General features: G+C 46.1%; 1 protein-coding gene across 1 annotated transcript in view; it reads left to right on the forward strand.

The window, feature by feature from the left end:
• The window catches only part of TNIP1 (TNFAIP3 interacting protein 1), an 81,179-nt gene extending 68,357 nt beyond the window's left edge, over positions 1-12,822 (forward strand). The window contains exons 8-18 of the mRNA XM_056851685.1: positions 3,377-3,467; positions 4,149-4,238; positions 4,734-4,799; positions 5,490-5,621; positions 7,179-7,304; positions 7,559-7,681; positions 8,995-9,120; positions 9,758-9,838; positions 11,801-11,998; positions 12,264-12,357; positions 12,690-12,822. Coding sequence (XP_056707663.1) covers positions 3,377-3,467; positions 4,149-4,238; positions 4,734-4,799; positions 5,490-5,621; positions 7,179-7,304; positions 7,559-7,681; positions 8,995-9,120; positions 9,758-9,838; positions 11,801-11,998; positions 12,264-12,357; positions 12,690-12,727 — 1,165 coding nt within the window. The 3' untranslated portion in view covers positions 12,728-12,822. The remainder of the gene's footprint in view (positions 1-3,376; positions 3,468-4,148; positions 4,239-4,733; positions 4,800-5,489; positions 5,622-7,178; positions 7,305-7,558; positions 7,682-8,994; positions 9,121-9,757; positions 9,839-11,800; positions 11,999-12,263; positions 12,358-12,689) is intronic.
• The last annotated feature ends 2,553 nt before the right edge of the window (positions 12,823-15,375 follow it).

The raw sequence follows: 15,375 nt of genomic DNA on the forward strand, positions 1-15,375 counted from the left end.
GCCTAGAAAAGGAAACCCAGAGAGCTGGCCGTGTTGGCTGTCTCTCATGCAAAGTATTTGGAGGTTCTCAAGGTCTTTGGGCAGTTGAGTTGCAAACAGTAGTTTCTAGTAGCAAAATTGTCATCGTGTCCAGGCTTCAGATGGGGAAGTTGAAGGTGTTCTGAACAGCCGAACTTCAAGTAACAATATTCAAGTAATAGTTTCACTTTAGTGGCTTCCTCCTAGAGGTGCTTGATTATGAATTTCTTGTGCTTAGAGAAGTTGCTTATTGTTTCCATATTAGCCCCTAAGAATGAGACAGTGCAGATATCTTGTATTGAAATATCTGGTTGATGCAGGCCTGAGAACTTGTTTTGTTGGACAAACTGATTTGTGCTCTTATGGATGATAAAGCATGTAATTGTGTTGGTCCATTAGTACAAGATGTACATAGACAGTAAAACAATTCCCTTATTAGGATCAACCAAAATTCAAAATTTGGTGTGCAAGTTTTCAAGCTAGGCAAATGGATATTTTAAAAAAGTAAGGAAAGGCTTTTGTGGGGAAGGTTAATGATGTATAAGGGTACCCACCTCGCATCAACCAGGACCTGCTCCTTTTCTGTCACAGTTGACACCCAACGGAGCAGGCTCCCTGAGAAGCTAAGGGGAGGGTACCATTTCTGAAAGTTTTTAGGAGATGCTGCAAGGCCATTTTATTTGCTAGGGCTTTTAATGAGGTGGAAATGGAAGGCATATGGGATGGAGAGGAGGTTACTGGGATTTTAATATACTTGGTGGTAGAAAGTGCCATCAAGTCACAGCTGACTTATGGCGACCCCGTAGGTTTTCAACGCAAGAGACTTTCGGAGGTGGTTTGCCATTGCCTGCCTCCGTGTGGGCTGAGGGAGTTCTGAGAGAATTGTGACTGGCCCAAGGTCACCCAGCAGGCTTCATATGGAGGAGTGGGGAATTGAACCTGGTTCTCTGAATTAGAGTCCATTACTCTTAACCACTACACCACACTGGCTCTCAGTTTGTTTTAATTTCAGATTTGTAAGGGACCTCAAGCCACAAAGAAAATGCTGGGGTTACATATTTTAATAAAAAGGTTCTGTTTGCAGTATGTTTCTGTCCTAAGTAGTAAAGGAAACCTTTGGTGTAATTAGATTAAAGCTGGTACAAGATTTCTAAGAGGGAAGAAAATGGAGGATTTCTTTTGGAAATGACAGTACCAAAAGACAGAGTTGGTCTATTTGGAATTCCCAGAACCCTAATTGTGTAGAGAATGCAGATACAATAAAGGTATTCCGTTCTTCAATTATCTGACACTGAGGAAGCCTGTCTTCTGTAATCTTAATATCCTGTCATCCCAAGACTCAAAATGAGCGAAACAATCCTTGCATTCCAATAACATCTGTATCCATTTGAAGAACAGTTGACTTAAAAAAATACAATAAATACATTTGCTGATCTCTGTAAAAGGTAAACTTTTTAGGTACCCAATATATCTGCCTGATTAACAGCACAGTCCTGTGCAGATTTACTCATAAATTAATCCCTTTTTATGCAATGGGGCCTATGCACAGATGTGTGCATAGGATTGCACTGCTAATTGTTGCACTGGGTATGTCTGCTTCAAAATATGCTTTCTGTTTTGTGGTGTGACAGCTGGCTGTGCACTTTGCACTTCACTTCATACTAGTGACAATTGCCCCAGGAGGAGCCAAATCCAGGGTTCTCCAGGATTCAATCAAGCACCTTCGAGACCAGGATTCTTATCTTGGTCCAATTTAGGTTGGCAGGTTTGAGCTTACCAAAGGAATGGCGGAGTATAAATGACAAATGTGACTCTGCCCTTAACAGAGTTCCTTCCAGAGGAAAGAGGAAAAGCCTTTGTTCTTTTTGTCCAGGATTTTAATCTCGTTTTTGTTGTGTGTGCTGACTGACTGCTGTTCGTCGCGTCTGTTCATCCCAGTTCTTCGGAATACCCCCTCCACGTGGTCTGCCTGCCTATACATATTACCTGACAACTCCTCGTCTTTGTAGAGCTTTTTGCTTGGCTAGATTGAATGCTAACCCTTCTATGGTAATGCAGGGCAGAATTCGGAATATACCATACTCAGACAGGATCTGCCCTTGCTCTTCTGGCTCTATTGACTCATTAGCTCATGCCCTTTTGGAATGCTGCTTTTATGAGGAACTTCGATTGCACTATATTTCCCCCCTTTTAACATACAAATCCAATGCCTCTGTGACTGACATTGTCACGCCCCGGGCTCGGAAGCGCGGAGCCGAGGGGGAGGGCTTGAGTGTCTACTCGAGGTTGTGGTGTTTCCTCGGCCTCAGACCACTCAGCCGGGGAATCTGAGTCTGCCTCCCCATTTGAGTCTGCCAGGATTTTGGGCTACAGCTCTCTAGCCCGTCCTAGCCAGCCATCCTCCTCGGCCTCCACGCCACAACCCCCTTTTAAGCCCGTCCTCCCCTCTTAGCCCCGCCCTCCCGAGACCATATAGGCTGGGCTTTTTCTCTCCTTCCGGGATCCGCCTGTTGGAGGAGTCCTCCTGGTAACTCCCGTCGGCCCCTCCGAGCGGTCCTCGGCCTGCAGGGGAAAGAGGGGGGCCGTTTGAAGAGCCAGCCTGTCGAGCCGGCTCTTGGGTCTTAAGGCCCCTGAAGTTTTCCTGTCCGGCCTCTCCTCCTGGCTTCTTCCTCCCCCTCCCTCGCTCTCCGCTCCCCCTCTCCGGCCTGCCCCCATTCTGCCGGGCTCTTGAAGTCTCCCGGCCCTCTTGGGCCCCAGGTAAGCTGGTCCGGGGCTGTGGAGGGCGCCAGGAGGGGACCGAGTCCGCCCCGTCCCGCGGCTCCCCCGGCCTCCCGGCGAGCGGCGGGGTGGGGGCCGAGCCTGTGCCGGCCCGCGGCTCCCCCGGCCTCCCGGCGAGCGGCGGGGTGGGGGCCGAGCCTGTGCCGGCCCGCGGCTCCCCCGGCCTCCCGGCGAGCGGCGGGGTGGGGGCCGAGCCTGTGCCGGCCCGCGGCTCCCCCGGCCTCCCGGCGAGCGGCGGGGTGGGGGCCGAGCCTGTGCCGGCCCGCGGCTCCCCCGGCCTCCCGGCGAGCGGCGGGGTGGGGGCCGAGTCCGCGCCGCCCGGGGACGGGCTGGGCGCAGGACAGACATAATGCCTTTTTTACTAAGCGATAGGGACCCCAAGGCTACATTGTCAGTGGCAAGATTTGTTTCAGTCCTTATATCCCTCCAACACTAGATATATGCTGCTCAAGATCAATTGATCAAGGAGCTTCTAAGGAATGAAAGGAAAGGACTGACTGCTGTATTTCCCCATGATGTCACAAACTCTGAGGGATGCTTTCCTTTCTTTCAGGACTCATATGTTCTCTCCCCTATGCAGGTGTGAGAATCTGGAGCTAAGGAAGATGGTGATGATGGGCAGCAAAGAAGAAATGAAGAGGGAAGGCACGGAAAATGCAGGACAGCAGCAGGTAGCAGCCCTTACCTATAAATCAGAGCGCCCACTAATCCATTTTCCATAGTGGCAATTGCCAGATTATACCGAAGAACTGTTTGCACTCTACTAGATTGATGTTTCCACCCATTTACTGTTTGCTCCAGGCACTGTAAGGTTTAAGGATTCCCCAATAATAAAACAATGGGTTGAATCCTACTACATACAGAATGCTTCCCTCAAAATAAAACTGCTCCAGAACTGCTCTGGAGAAGAGAGGGGTGGGCTGCAGGAAGAAAGCAACTTGACAGAATTTGCCCCCACACACAAACACCTTTTGTGTGAGTGCTCAGTCCATTGATCTCACCTAAGAGGAGACTGGGGTGATTTTAGCTAATTTGCCCCTCAAGTTGGACCCCCCCTGACCCTCAGCTGCAGCTTGGATGGGCAGGGACTGGAGGAGAAGTCTCCTGAACCCCTTCTGTTCAAAGTTTGTAGAATCCAAATCATTCTCTCTTTGTTGCTTTTGTTAAATAGCCATAGATATTTCTCTCCTTCTCAGGTGTGTTTTGTATAGGTTGCTGGCGGGATGAGTGGGCCGTATCTTCTGTATTTTATACAAGGCTGGGGAGGGAGAGGCATTGGCGCGACTGCTGGCCTTGTCACTGTGATCACCTTGAGTTGCTTAAAAGACCCTTTTCTGGCGTCTACATTTTAGAAAGGAATTGTTTTGGAGAAAGCAGGAGGAAAACTCTCTTTGGGGACGAGCGAGAAGAAAGTGAAAATACTGGAGCACCAACGCAATGAGGTAAGCCAAATATCGGCCCTGTGTGACAGAGTCTAGAGCAGACATTCTTATGGGTTAGCTCATGTGAATGTGTCTGTGTTTTAATGGTTTTTTTATAGATGTGCTGTAATGGTTTTGTTTTATTGTCTTAGCTGTAAGCCTCAACAGATCCCTGGAGAGGCAGCACAGGCGTTTTCTAAATACATACATAAACATAGCCAATACAGTACGTAGGGCCTTCTTTCCTTAGAAACCACCCAAATCTGCATTTAAAATCAGTTGGGCAAATTGAGCGGTGGTGACATAGGTATGTTGTCTAAACAGTTGTTTGCATGTGATGTTTGCTTGGCAACTTGTGTTCAAGAAAGGCCCAAGACGAGGTAACATGATTGTTAGTAATGCCTGCTGAGCTTGAAGGAGGCTGTGTAGACCAGAAAGCAATGAGAAAGGTGCTTTTGGCTCCGGGTCCAGTGGAGCATTCAGTTTCTCTTGAAGTAACTGTGCATTTCTTTTCAGCTGCTGGAAGTGAATAAGCAGTGGGACCATCATTTCCGGTTAATGAAGCAGCAATATGAGCAGAAGGTAATGGCAGGGTAATGGCATCTTGCTCAAGGGCAGCTGTGCATGAGTTCCATGTAGGCAAATTTGCCTTGCTGTTGTGGTTGACTGGAATAAATGCTAATGGGAAAAAAAGAACTGGATCTGTCTCTGTTTCTGGTGCTCTCTCTGTATGGTTTTAACCTTTCCAGGTCATTTTTGTGTTTATATCTTCTCATTCCCTTGTCTGCATAAAACTTAAGCATTTCTGTTCAGTTTTGTTGGCAATTGGACGCCGAGTTTTGTCTGGATCAGGAATGCTAGTTAAATATATGTATTTATTTGCATGATCTCAGGGAACAGTGCTGCAGCACATAGTCAGTGTCATTTGATCAGTTGGTCATCTGACATTCTGCTGCATTCTGAGGGGCTGCAGTTAAACTGCCGTTTTAAGCTGTTGAGACAGACTGGCTATGAAAGAGGACATATTCCTCAAACTATAAGCGACATGACAGCTTTATTATGTATCCCATGTTTACCCTCCCTAAAATAAGTAAATGTTTGTTCAGTTAAAAGAAAGCTACAAGTTCAGAGTCCTTTATTTTGTGTGTGTGTGTACAATAATCCACAAGATCACGATCTATTTAGAATTCAAACTCAACAAGTAGGTTGTGCCGTTTTTTCACATTATCGTGGTTGTAAGCTCAAAATGGTCATCTTTTCTCTTCCTGATAGATAACAGAGCTACGGCAAAAGCTTGCCGACTCCCAGAAAGCAGTCGTGGAGTTAGAGGCCGAGAGGGAGCAGAAACAGCGGGACTTTGATCGTAAGCTTCTCTTGGCGAAATCCAAGATTGAAGAGGAGGAGGTGAGTCTCTCAGGTTCTGTAAATGGCTGCCTGCCCAGCGCCTCACAAATAGGCCACTTATTTATTTTACCCATGGTAGCCTTTGCAACTTCACCTTTTAGTCTAGAGCAGCACTTCTGGCAAAATTCCTGCTTTACCAAGTTTAATCTAAAAGCCAAGCTATGTAAAATCCACGATTAAAGTCTCCCTGTTTTGGGTGTTTTTCAAAGTGTAAAAGCAGTTCTGTATGTGGGTAGGAGGTTTCCGATTGAAGCCACAGTGCTGGAAGGGGGGCTGAATTCCCCCCCTCCACACACACACACGCCATTTTCCTAATGCAAATCACTCTCTTCTCCCTCACCCCAGCTGCTATTAGTTCTGCAGAGGAAAGCAAAAGAGTACCTGAGGGACACAACCAGTTGAGATCAGAAAACTAGCGAGAATGGGAGAGATTTAAAACCTTCCTTCCCCAGCAACCCATATGAAGCTCCTCCTTCTCCCTGCCAACCAGCTCCTTGCAGCCTTTCAATAGATCTAGTTCATAACCGTTTGGCCCTAAGTCATTCTGGTAGAAGAATAATTGCCTTGGCTTTAAAGCACCACAACTGCTGATAATAAAACAGTAGAATCAAGATCACTCATTGCAAATGTAAAAATATTCCTGCATGTCTCGTGGGACAGAGCATTCCACAAATAAGGTGCCACAGCAGTGAAGGTACTATTGCTAGTGAAGAGAGCCTTATTGCAATCCTGAGTCTGTACTGGGCAATGGACATTCTTCTGCTGTGTTCTTGATTGTTAAATATTACCTCTTGTATTCTGAGAAAAGGAGTGGTACAAAACCCTCCTGGAGAGGAATAAGGTTCCAAGAAGGGAAGCATGTGTCTGCTGTCTTTTGGCCTCCTGAGTTTCAGTTAATCACTATGGTGAAGCCCATAAAAGGTATGATCAGATGGGCCCTGAGTCTGACTAACAAACTTGGTGGTAGATGAGTTGAATGGTACCTTTGCCAGGGGAGTATAAGACTTTCTGAAATAGGGAAGGAGGAAGACAGATCTGAGGAGTGTATTTTAACCAGCTGCACTTAGGAGCTAGCGTGGTGTAGTGGTTGCGAGCGGCAGACTCTAATCTGGAGAATCGGGATTGATTCTCCGATCCTCCGCATGAAGCCTGCTGGGTGAGCTTGGGTCAGGCACAGTTCTCTCAGAACTCTCTCAGCCCCACCTACCTCACAAGGTGTCTGTTGTTGGGAGGAGAAGGGAAGGCAATTGTAAGGTGCTTTGAGACTCCTTAAAGGTAGAGAAAAGCGGGGTATAAAAACCAACTCTTCTTAGGGTAGGTATAGAGTTTTTAAAATTAAACTTTCCACATATGGGCTTGATAATCTGGGCACATGTCCTTATGCACTCTGCAGGACAAAATTTTCAGTTAAGGAAAAGCAGACTTTCTGCTTTCGTTGGCGTTCTTTTTGCTCCAGTTCATTCACGTCTGGTTCAGTGCTAGGGAGAGAGGATCATAAAACCAGGATCCGTGTCACTGATGTAAATCAGTCAACTGTTGTCTCTCTGACTCTCCAAGGCAGAAAAGGAGAGGTACAGTGCAGAAGTGAAAGACCTCAGACAGCAGGTGAAGTTACTGCAGGATCAGCTGGTTCCAGTCGCCAGGCAAAAGGAGTTCCAGAAGGAGATTGTTCGGCTAAACAAGGTGAGCAGCCTTGGAAGAAATAGTCTTTCCAAATCTCCCCCCCTTCTCTATAGTAACTCCTGATTTCTTCATGCCCCTCCCTAACAGTTACAGACTTTCCTGGACATTGGAATGGTCTTATTGCCTTTGCTGCAACTGGCAAATGTTACCTGGGGCCTGTCCAGAAATGTACGAGGCTGGGGTCTGTCCTGAAACTCGGCTACACAGGAAAAGACTTTCTAACTGTTTTTGGTGTCCCCTGTTTACCCCCTCAGGCTTTAGAGGAGGCTCTGAACGTCCAAGCCTCTGCCCTTTCTGCCTCCAAGGGCCCAGTTGAATCCAGTCTGGATATCCGACAGCAGGAGGTGATGACCCAGAATGAGCTCCTGAAGCAGCAGGTAAGGGGGACACATTCACTCAAAGCAGGGCTAATCCTTGGTTGGAGGGAAAATAGCAAGAGATCCTAAGTGTGATTTCAGGCTACTGTCCAGGGCAGGCATTCCCTTGTCAACTTCTTCGTAAACCCATCTCCATGCACGACAACCTATTACAGTAATCCTTTAGAGTGGTGCTACTTTGAGCTGTGATGCCCTGATTTTGCATCCCCGGGTGACTTTGCCATTTCAGAAGATGTGAACTGTGCATGTGGGGGAAGTTTTCACTCTTTACAGCACTACCATTTGTGGCTTCCCACCATTTGTAGGTTGTGATGGGAAAGGAAAAGGGGCTGTACATATCTGCTTGTGTCATACAAGGAGAGGAGAAGCGGTTTATGATAACTTCTTCTCTCAATTTGTATGGGTATAACTTGCGTGTTCTGGATAGCTATGGCAGTGGTGCAAACCAAGTATTGTAAGCAAATATCCGTGGAAGAGAGGAGTTGAGGGATGTGATACTCTATGGCATTACCAGAAGTATGACCACAAAGTTTTAGGGTAATGCCACGTTGTATTGTGTTCAGCAGTATTCTGTACAAACAAACCCTTAGTGGCTGTATTTTAGGTTCTGATTCCTCTTGTGCTCTTAGTTTGTTGTGAATTGTGAATTATTTTTCACTTTTATTCACAAAGTGGTTTTCAGTCTTTATTGTTGTTTACCCTTATGAAAAATGTTGCAAGATTGGGTCCCCGTTATCCCCATTGTATCTTGTGGCTGGGAGACAGTGACTTGTATAAGCCTGCATGGTGAGTCTGTGGTAGAACCTGGACTCCCCAGTTTAAGTCATGTGCTCTGTCCGTTGGTCCATGCGGTCCTTCCCTCTTAGCTCCTGTGCTTTCAAAGCTTGTTGTAGTGGCCTGAACGTTCTGAGGCTGAAGAAATGGGTCTTCCCTTCCTGAGCAATGGTCTCAATATCTTTCCTTCTTATAGGGCCATGTGCTGCCTGTATTAATGACAGCGTATTTAGCCTATGAAAATAGCTCTGAAATAAGGCCTTGGCTAATGTCGATCAGCAGAATTTTTCCTCTTTGGTACAGCTGGAAGTTGGAAATAAGCAAATGTGTGTTGGCAGGAACAGTAAGCTTATCTAGAGACTCACCTTTTTTAGATAAATTTACTCTTCTCAGAGCTGTGGGACAGATTTTGGAGTTATATGTGTACAAAATCTAAAATAATGTCGAAGCATGGTTTTTTTCCCTTGAAATCCATGTAGGCCCATTTTACGATGCTCCCATGTGGCCCTGTGATTTCAGTTATCTCCTGTTTCTGGCAGGTAAAGATCTTTGAGGAGGACTTCCAGCGGGAACGGAGTGACAGGGAGAGGATGAATGAGGAGAAGGAAGAGCTGAAGCAGCAGCTGGAGAAGCTTCAGAAGCAGTTAACACACACCAGCAACCAGGTAGGGAGCCTTGCTTTTCTGGGATTCCCTTTGAGTAGCTGCGAGGAGAAGAAAACACAGGGATGGTCTTGGGGAAGGAAAGCCGAACATGCCACTTCTGGTGCTCAGTCCAGGCACACAAATACTAAAGCCTAAAGTAGAAAGTAGTATGGGTTTTAAATATGCAAATCTTAACTTTGGGGGGTGACCTACAGGAGGACCCCTCCCTCCTCCATACCTTTTCTTCCCAATTTAAAGCACCCCCACCCCCAGAGTCGTCATTTTGCCTGTGATTCCTGTATATTTTCTCCTGTAGAGCAGCTTCAGTGAGGGAGATTTGGATCAGGAAAACAGCAAGGGAGGAGGGTTTTTAAAAAGTACTTTCTTCCCATACCTTGATCCATTTGCCTCCCCACCCCCACCCTGGCTGCTACTAGCCGTTTCTTAAAAGCATGGAAGATCTGTCCATGGCTCTCCACCGTCCTGCTTAGTTTCATCCTAATGTTGGATTGCTCTCATTGCGTTCATTTGTATTTGCTCTGTTTTGTTGCATCTGACCAGCCCGTATGCCAGCTAGGAAAGGTGTTGCTGCCCTTGAGTCTAGACAGTGTCTCGGCTCCTTCCTTACCGTCGCCGCCTCTCGTTGTTTTCCCTTCAGTTGCGGATCTCTAAAGAGGATTGCCAGAAGGAGAAGGAGGAGAAGGACAAGGTGAAGAAACTGCTCAAGCAGTACAAGCAGGTAGCGAATGCTGTGCGCTTGGGTCCACACTCTTGACCTGTGAACAAAAGGGAAGTAAATCCTCTGGAGCTTGAGCCATAGGTAACCTCTGGCTTATGCAGCAGGCAGAAGCATTGGGCATTGCAAGTGATGCTGAGAAACCAGAATCCAGCATCTCAGGCTGCATTTGCCTACATAAGTTTTTGTAACTTGCTGTGGGCCTGTTTTATACTTCTAAAATTCCTTCATGAAAACACAAGGGGCGCGGATAAAAGGCTCGAACTGTATGCTGGGCAGTGCCATTTGGGAGCTCCAGTTGCATAGTTGGTTGCCTGCCCACCACATGTGTAACCTCTTCCCAGTGTGACTATGACTGTAATTCTGTGGGACGATGTAGACCCAGCGTGGTGTAGTGGTTAAGAGCGGTGGACTCTAATCTGATGAACTGGTTTTGTTTCCCCACTCCTCCACATGCAGCCTGCTGGGTGACCTTGGGCTAGTCACAGTTCTCTCTGAACTCTCTCCGCCTTACCTACTTTACAAGGTGTCTGTTGTGGGGAGAGGAAGGGACGGTGATTGTAAGTTGGTTTGATTCTCCTTAAAAGGTAGAGAAGGTCAGCATATAAAAACCAACTTTTCTTCTTCTTAGGGTTAAGGGCCAGTTCATACTGCTGACTGGCACCTAAATGCTTTCTTTGTAAAATGTGAATAGCAAGGTATTAATGGGAAAGGAGACTTTCAAAAGGAAATATGTTAGTGAAAGTAGCAGGAATAGAGTAGCTTAACATATTAGATATTAACACCACACATTGAAGCTGTTTCTGTCTACACTACATGAGAAAAGGTATTTCAGCAGTGGACCAATGACTTGGGGGTTCCTCTAGTAGAAAACAGAGAGCCACTTATGCAGGGATGCTAAAGCTTTGATTCTCCTACATTTAAGCAAAGACTTGGATTTAGATCACTTGCCTATAAAATCCCTTCCAACTTGGAGTGTATGAATCTGAGGTAAAGTGAAGGAAGGTGGTTTTCTCAAACTCTATAGCCATGTTTGAATGGAAATTATCTGGTGTCTCAGTCACAAGATTGCAATATCTCCCCTTCATATGCCATCCTGCTTTAAATTTTTCCTGGGGTTGAAATCCCTACAGCAGATCTTACATGTTTTGGCCTTCAATACATGGAAAGCTGTGTCAGGAGCAAGCCATGAGGATGGTATGCAGTAGTTCGATTGTGCTGCTTCCAGGTGCTGTTGTGCTGTTCTGTCCAAGGCCAGTCTGCGCCCCGTGTTTAGTCTTCATAGATTCCCATACTGTGGGAATCGCCAAGTGCTCCTTCCTGCCTCTGGGAGGGGGGTTGCCTAGGTTACCAGTTATCTCCTTTTGCTTTCCGTATATGCTATGCACCTTGCCTTTACCCCTTACTAGTGTCCTTTTGAATATGGCTTCTGAAACCTGTCGATTCTAACCAATAAAACTGCCTTCGTGGACTTGCCGTCTGCTGGAATCTGTTTATGGGTTTGCCGCAGGGCTAGAGCTTACAAGCTGTCTGTACTTGGCACTGTGTGGAAAGGCCGTTCTGAGGGCCTTGTCCAAGGAACTATGGATTGGAAGGAAGCCATGCAGCACCAGTCTTCAGGAGCTACTTCATATTTCTCAAAAGACGAGCCTGCATTAGTGAAGGGTAAAATGGAGAGGGGAGAACTGTGTGTCTCGCCCTGAGCTCTTTGGGGGATGGTCAGGATAAAAATGTGATAGCTGTTCAGTGCTGGAAAGCTGCTTTTATTTCCTAATGTTGTCTTTCCTGGCAATGCTGAGACCACAGTGTTTTCTGGGTCATCCATAAACTGCATGACAAGCTGGGACAAGCCAAACATTCGAGTACCTGATGATCCAGTAGCAGGGTCTGTAAATCATTAGCCTTTATGTCCTAGGTTGGATGTGCTTGCACCGTTTTGAACGTCCTGCTTTCTTTCTCTTGCAGCATTCTGGCGACAGACTGCACCCAGAGCCACAGCCCGGACCAGTGGCCCCAGCCTACCCCATGTACCAGTTCCCATGTATCCCTCCAGTCCCACCACATGTGTACCATGGCTACGAGGACTGGCAACAGATCCGCTACCCACCGTCAACAATGGCAAACGAGCGCCCTCCCGTTCAGAATTTCCACCGTTTCCCTCCTGTGAGTTAACTAAATGAAAATGTCACGGGATCGAGTGCAGAGCGCCCTCTTGACTTTCCCCCCCAAAAAGGCTGAGATTCTCAGGATTATGCCAGATTCTGTGCAGAGCCCTGTGGGCAGGGGAATCCTTAGAACGATCAGCCTTGGCTTTACCCTTGCTTGTCCTTTTTCCTGTCCGTACACTGGTGCTATTTAACATAGAGAAGTGAAGCTCCCACGTTAAAGCACCCGGTAACTCTCTGCCTTGATTTCTTCCTCCCTTTAGCCGGAATACACTTGGGGTCCACCACCATGCGTCATTTCACAAAATCAGAATTCACAAGCAGTGGACGGTGCAAAACAGCTCCCCAAGGAATCTGGTAAGGCAGAGATTCATACTCCTTTGTATGAATTGCGTGGGAATGTGTTGGATGTTACTACTACATTTGCATCTTTCATGTTGAGGTGCTATGATAACCTAGTGCTGTATTCAGACTAAATTTTCTGCTAATAGAAGGGGTAGGGTAATTTCCACCACTTGCATCTTACTGCAGCAGAGCCCCTCTTTGTTTCTCCTGCTCAGTGATGGACTGATGGTCTGATTCAGTATAAGGCAGCTTCATATGTTCATGTGATCTGAATGCCTGTGGCATTTGACTCTAAAAGACAAGGACTTGAGTACAGCTTTTGTCATATGTCTGTGTTCTTTCAGATCCCACAGGACTGCCCAAAACCCAAAGGCCTACTTAACTCTCTGGCGATGGGAGGTGGCATCAGAAGTAGACTTGCAACATGAATGTGAACCTGCATTTACAGATGGCCTCCTTGTGTTTCTGGACATAGATCACCGTTTGTGTATTTGAAATATACACTCTTGGAACAACAGCATCTTCAGCTGAGTTGTCTGAATACATACAGCATGTGCTGCCGAAGAGAGGTCTGGCTCAGCACGTTGGGGAAATCGCTGGTTGAGAAACCTACCTACCTTGCTTTCTCCCAGCGTTTTGGATCAAGAACTTGCCCACGCCTCAAGGACTGCATCGCAAAGGAGTGGCTAGCAGACTCTAGCAGCAGGAGCACCCCATATCAGCAGAGCCTAAACTTAGCCGATTCCCTTGCAATACGAGGGCTTTACATTTATGATGTGGTGCCTGCTTTTATTTACAGCAGAGATATTCGGCATGCAAAATGGCTTTTGCAGGAGAACTGCCCTTTATTGTGGCTAAGGACTCTGAATCTTTGCAAGGAAACAAAAAAAATTGAAATTAAATCCCTGTTTGGTGTTTCTCTAATGTATAGGAATAAAAGTGAAAGGTGCCTTCTCTGACTGATTTCTTTTTGAGAACTTATAGTAGGAATCCAGCAGTTTAGCCAAAGTAAATGCTGTTAGGTTCACCACTGAAGACTGCTGATTTAAGCTTGTGCTTGTTCATCTGCAGCATCCAGCTCTGTTTATATAAATGTTGTTAATGCCCTGCTTTTCTCAGCATGGCGGCTCCCACGTGTCTGCCTTGCTGGAGGCTCGGTTCCAGTCTCTGCTTGCACAGCATGGGGGCACAATGAAGTAGTATTGGATTTTTTAACCTCTGGGGTGCAGGGGGTAGGCAAGCGGGTTCCTACTCCTCAGCTTCTCTCCTGCATAGGGATGACCGCTGTTGCAGACAGAGTGCAGGGCTATGTCAGACCTTAGCAAGGGGGATCTTGATTTCTACTGATAGAGGAAATGTAGTAATGAAAAGAGTTGACCATTGGATCCTGCAAACCATTTCTGCTAAAATGATGGTGTGCAAGATGGAGGTTGGTACCACTGAAAGGTCTTTGTAGATATTCAGGGTATAAAATCAGTGCGTAAATGGAATGTAACCCATTTGGGCTGCAACTAGGTAGACTAACAGGAGCCCTGTGGTGCACAGTGTAAGCTGCAGTACTGCAGTCCATGTTCTGCTCATGACCTGAGTTCAATCCCAATGGAAGTCGGTTTCAGGTAGCCGACTCAAGGTTGACTCAGCCTTCCATCCTGGTAAACTTCGAGATGTGACGTCACCCCATGGGTCAGTAATGACCCAGTGCTTGCACAGGGGACTACCTTTACCTTTAGGTAGACTAACAATGCAGTCCTAGGACCAGTTTCCTAGGAGTACACTGAATAGAACTGAGTAGGATTCTGAGTAGACCTGCTTAACCTTGCTCTCTGAAGTATATTTGGTTGTGTAAACAAGTGGTATTACTGACATTGTTACCACTGGTTACAAGGGTCAAGATCAGAAGCTTTGATTGTAACAAAACAGCTTGCATATGATCATGGGAGAACTTCCCACTAGAATTCCACAACCTGGTTTTCTCTAAGGCTCCCCCTCCGTTCTGCTCATCACCTGGGCTGGTAACTCCAGTAAAACCAAAGCATGCTCGTGGAAGCTGAAAAGTTTAGAAACAAAAGAGGGGTTCCTTGACGGTGCACATGAGTGGAAGAGGAACAACAGGAAAGTGGCAGGTTGTCAAGAAAAAGAGGAGTGAATTATTTGGGGAGGTATCCATAAATAAGATATGGATATGGAATATAGGAAAAGGCGTATATAGGATATCGAGTACATAGGATATAGAATATAGGAACAGGCATATAGAAAATGGCTAGGTAGAAATAAGGTGGTTAATCCACATAAGAGAAGGAAGAAGGAGCACAAGCAGGCAGAGATGGAGGGTGGAGATGGTTCCAGGTTATACTTGTAAAGAACTTGCTTGAGCAGGTTTCTGAGTGCTTCCATTCCACAGTATTGTGGTCCATAATGGGATCCTTTATTTCCATTCATGTTTCCGTGAAACGTACAGTTACTAGTTTCAATAATGATTGCTCCAAGGATCACTGGTTTCCCCCCCCCCCCAGCTGATTTGGTCAGCTAAATTGTTGTGGACATATTCAGTGTGACTAATGGTAGGAATAGGTATAAAATGCCAGGTATGTCCTGCTGTATTAGTTGAAATGATCAGAAATTATAATCTGTTCTCCTTTGAAACTAGAAGGGATATTCCCAAATATACAGCTATGAAACTCTTCAGAGAAGCAGTCCCTTTTGGTAATACCGGTAACCGTAGAAGTAGTTCCCTTTCTCATTAGTTTCAAATATAATGAAAAATAATAATCTCCTGGGACAAATGCACTCAGCACTGAAAATGTGTGTTCAGTGACATTGTTTAAATCTACCTGTACAATGAGCTCACATTGTCATAGGGAAGTATATTTATTATTATTTACATAGTGGGTTGTACCATAGAAAGAGGCAAGGGAAGGAAAAAAGGCTCTTTTTTCTTGTCTCTGAATTAAAACAACCTTTCCTATACATTTACAGGGACTCTTGGTGTGCATTGCCATTATGTTCAGACATGCTAATGTTTTTGCGAGC

Source organism: Euleptes europaea, chromosome 1, assembly GCF_029931775.1.
Source record: "Euleptes europaea isolate rEulEur1 chromosome 1, rEulEur1.hap1, whole genome shotgun sequence".
In the NCBI taxonomy this organism is placed as follows: domain Eukaryota; kingdom Metazoa; phylum Chordata; class Lepidosauria; order Squamata; family Sphaerodactylidae; genus Euleptes; species Euleptes europaea.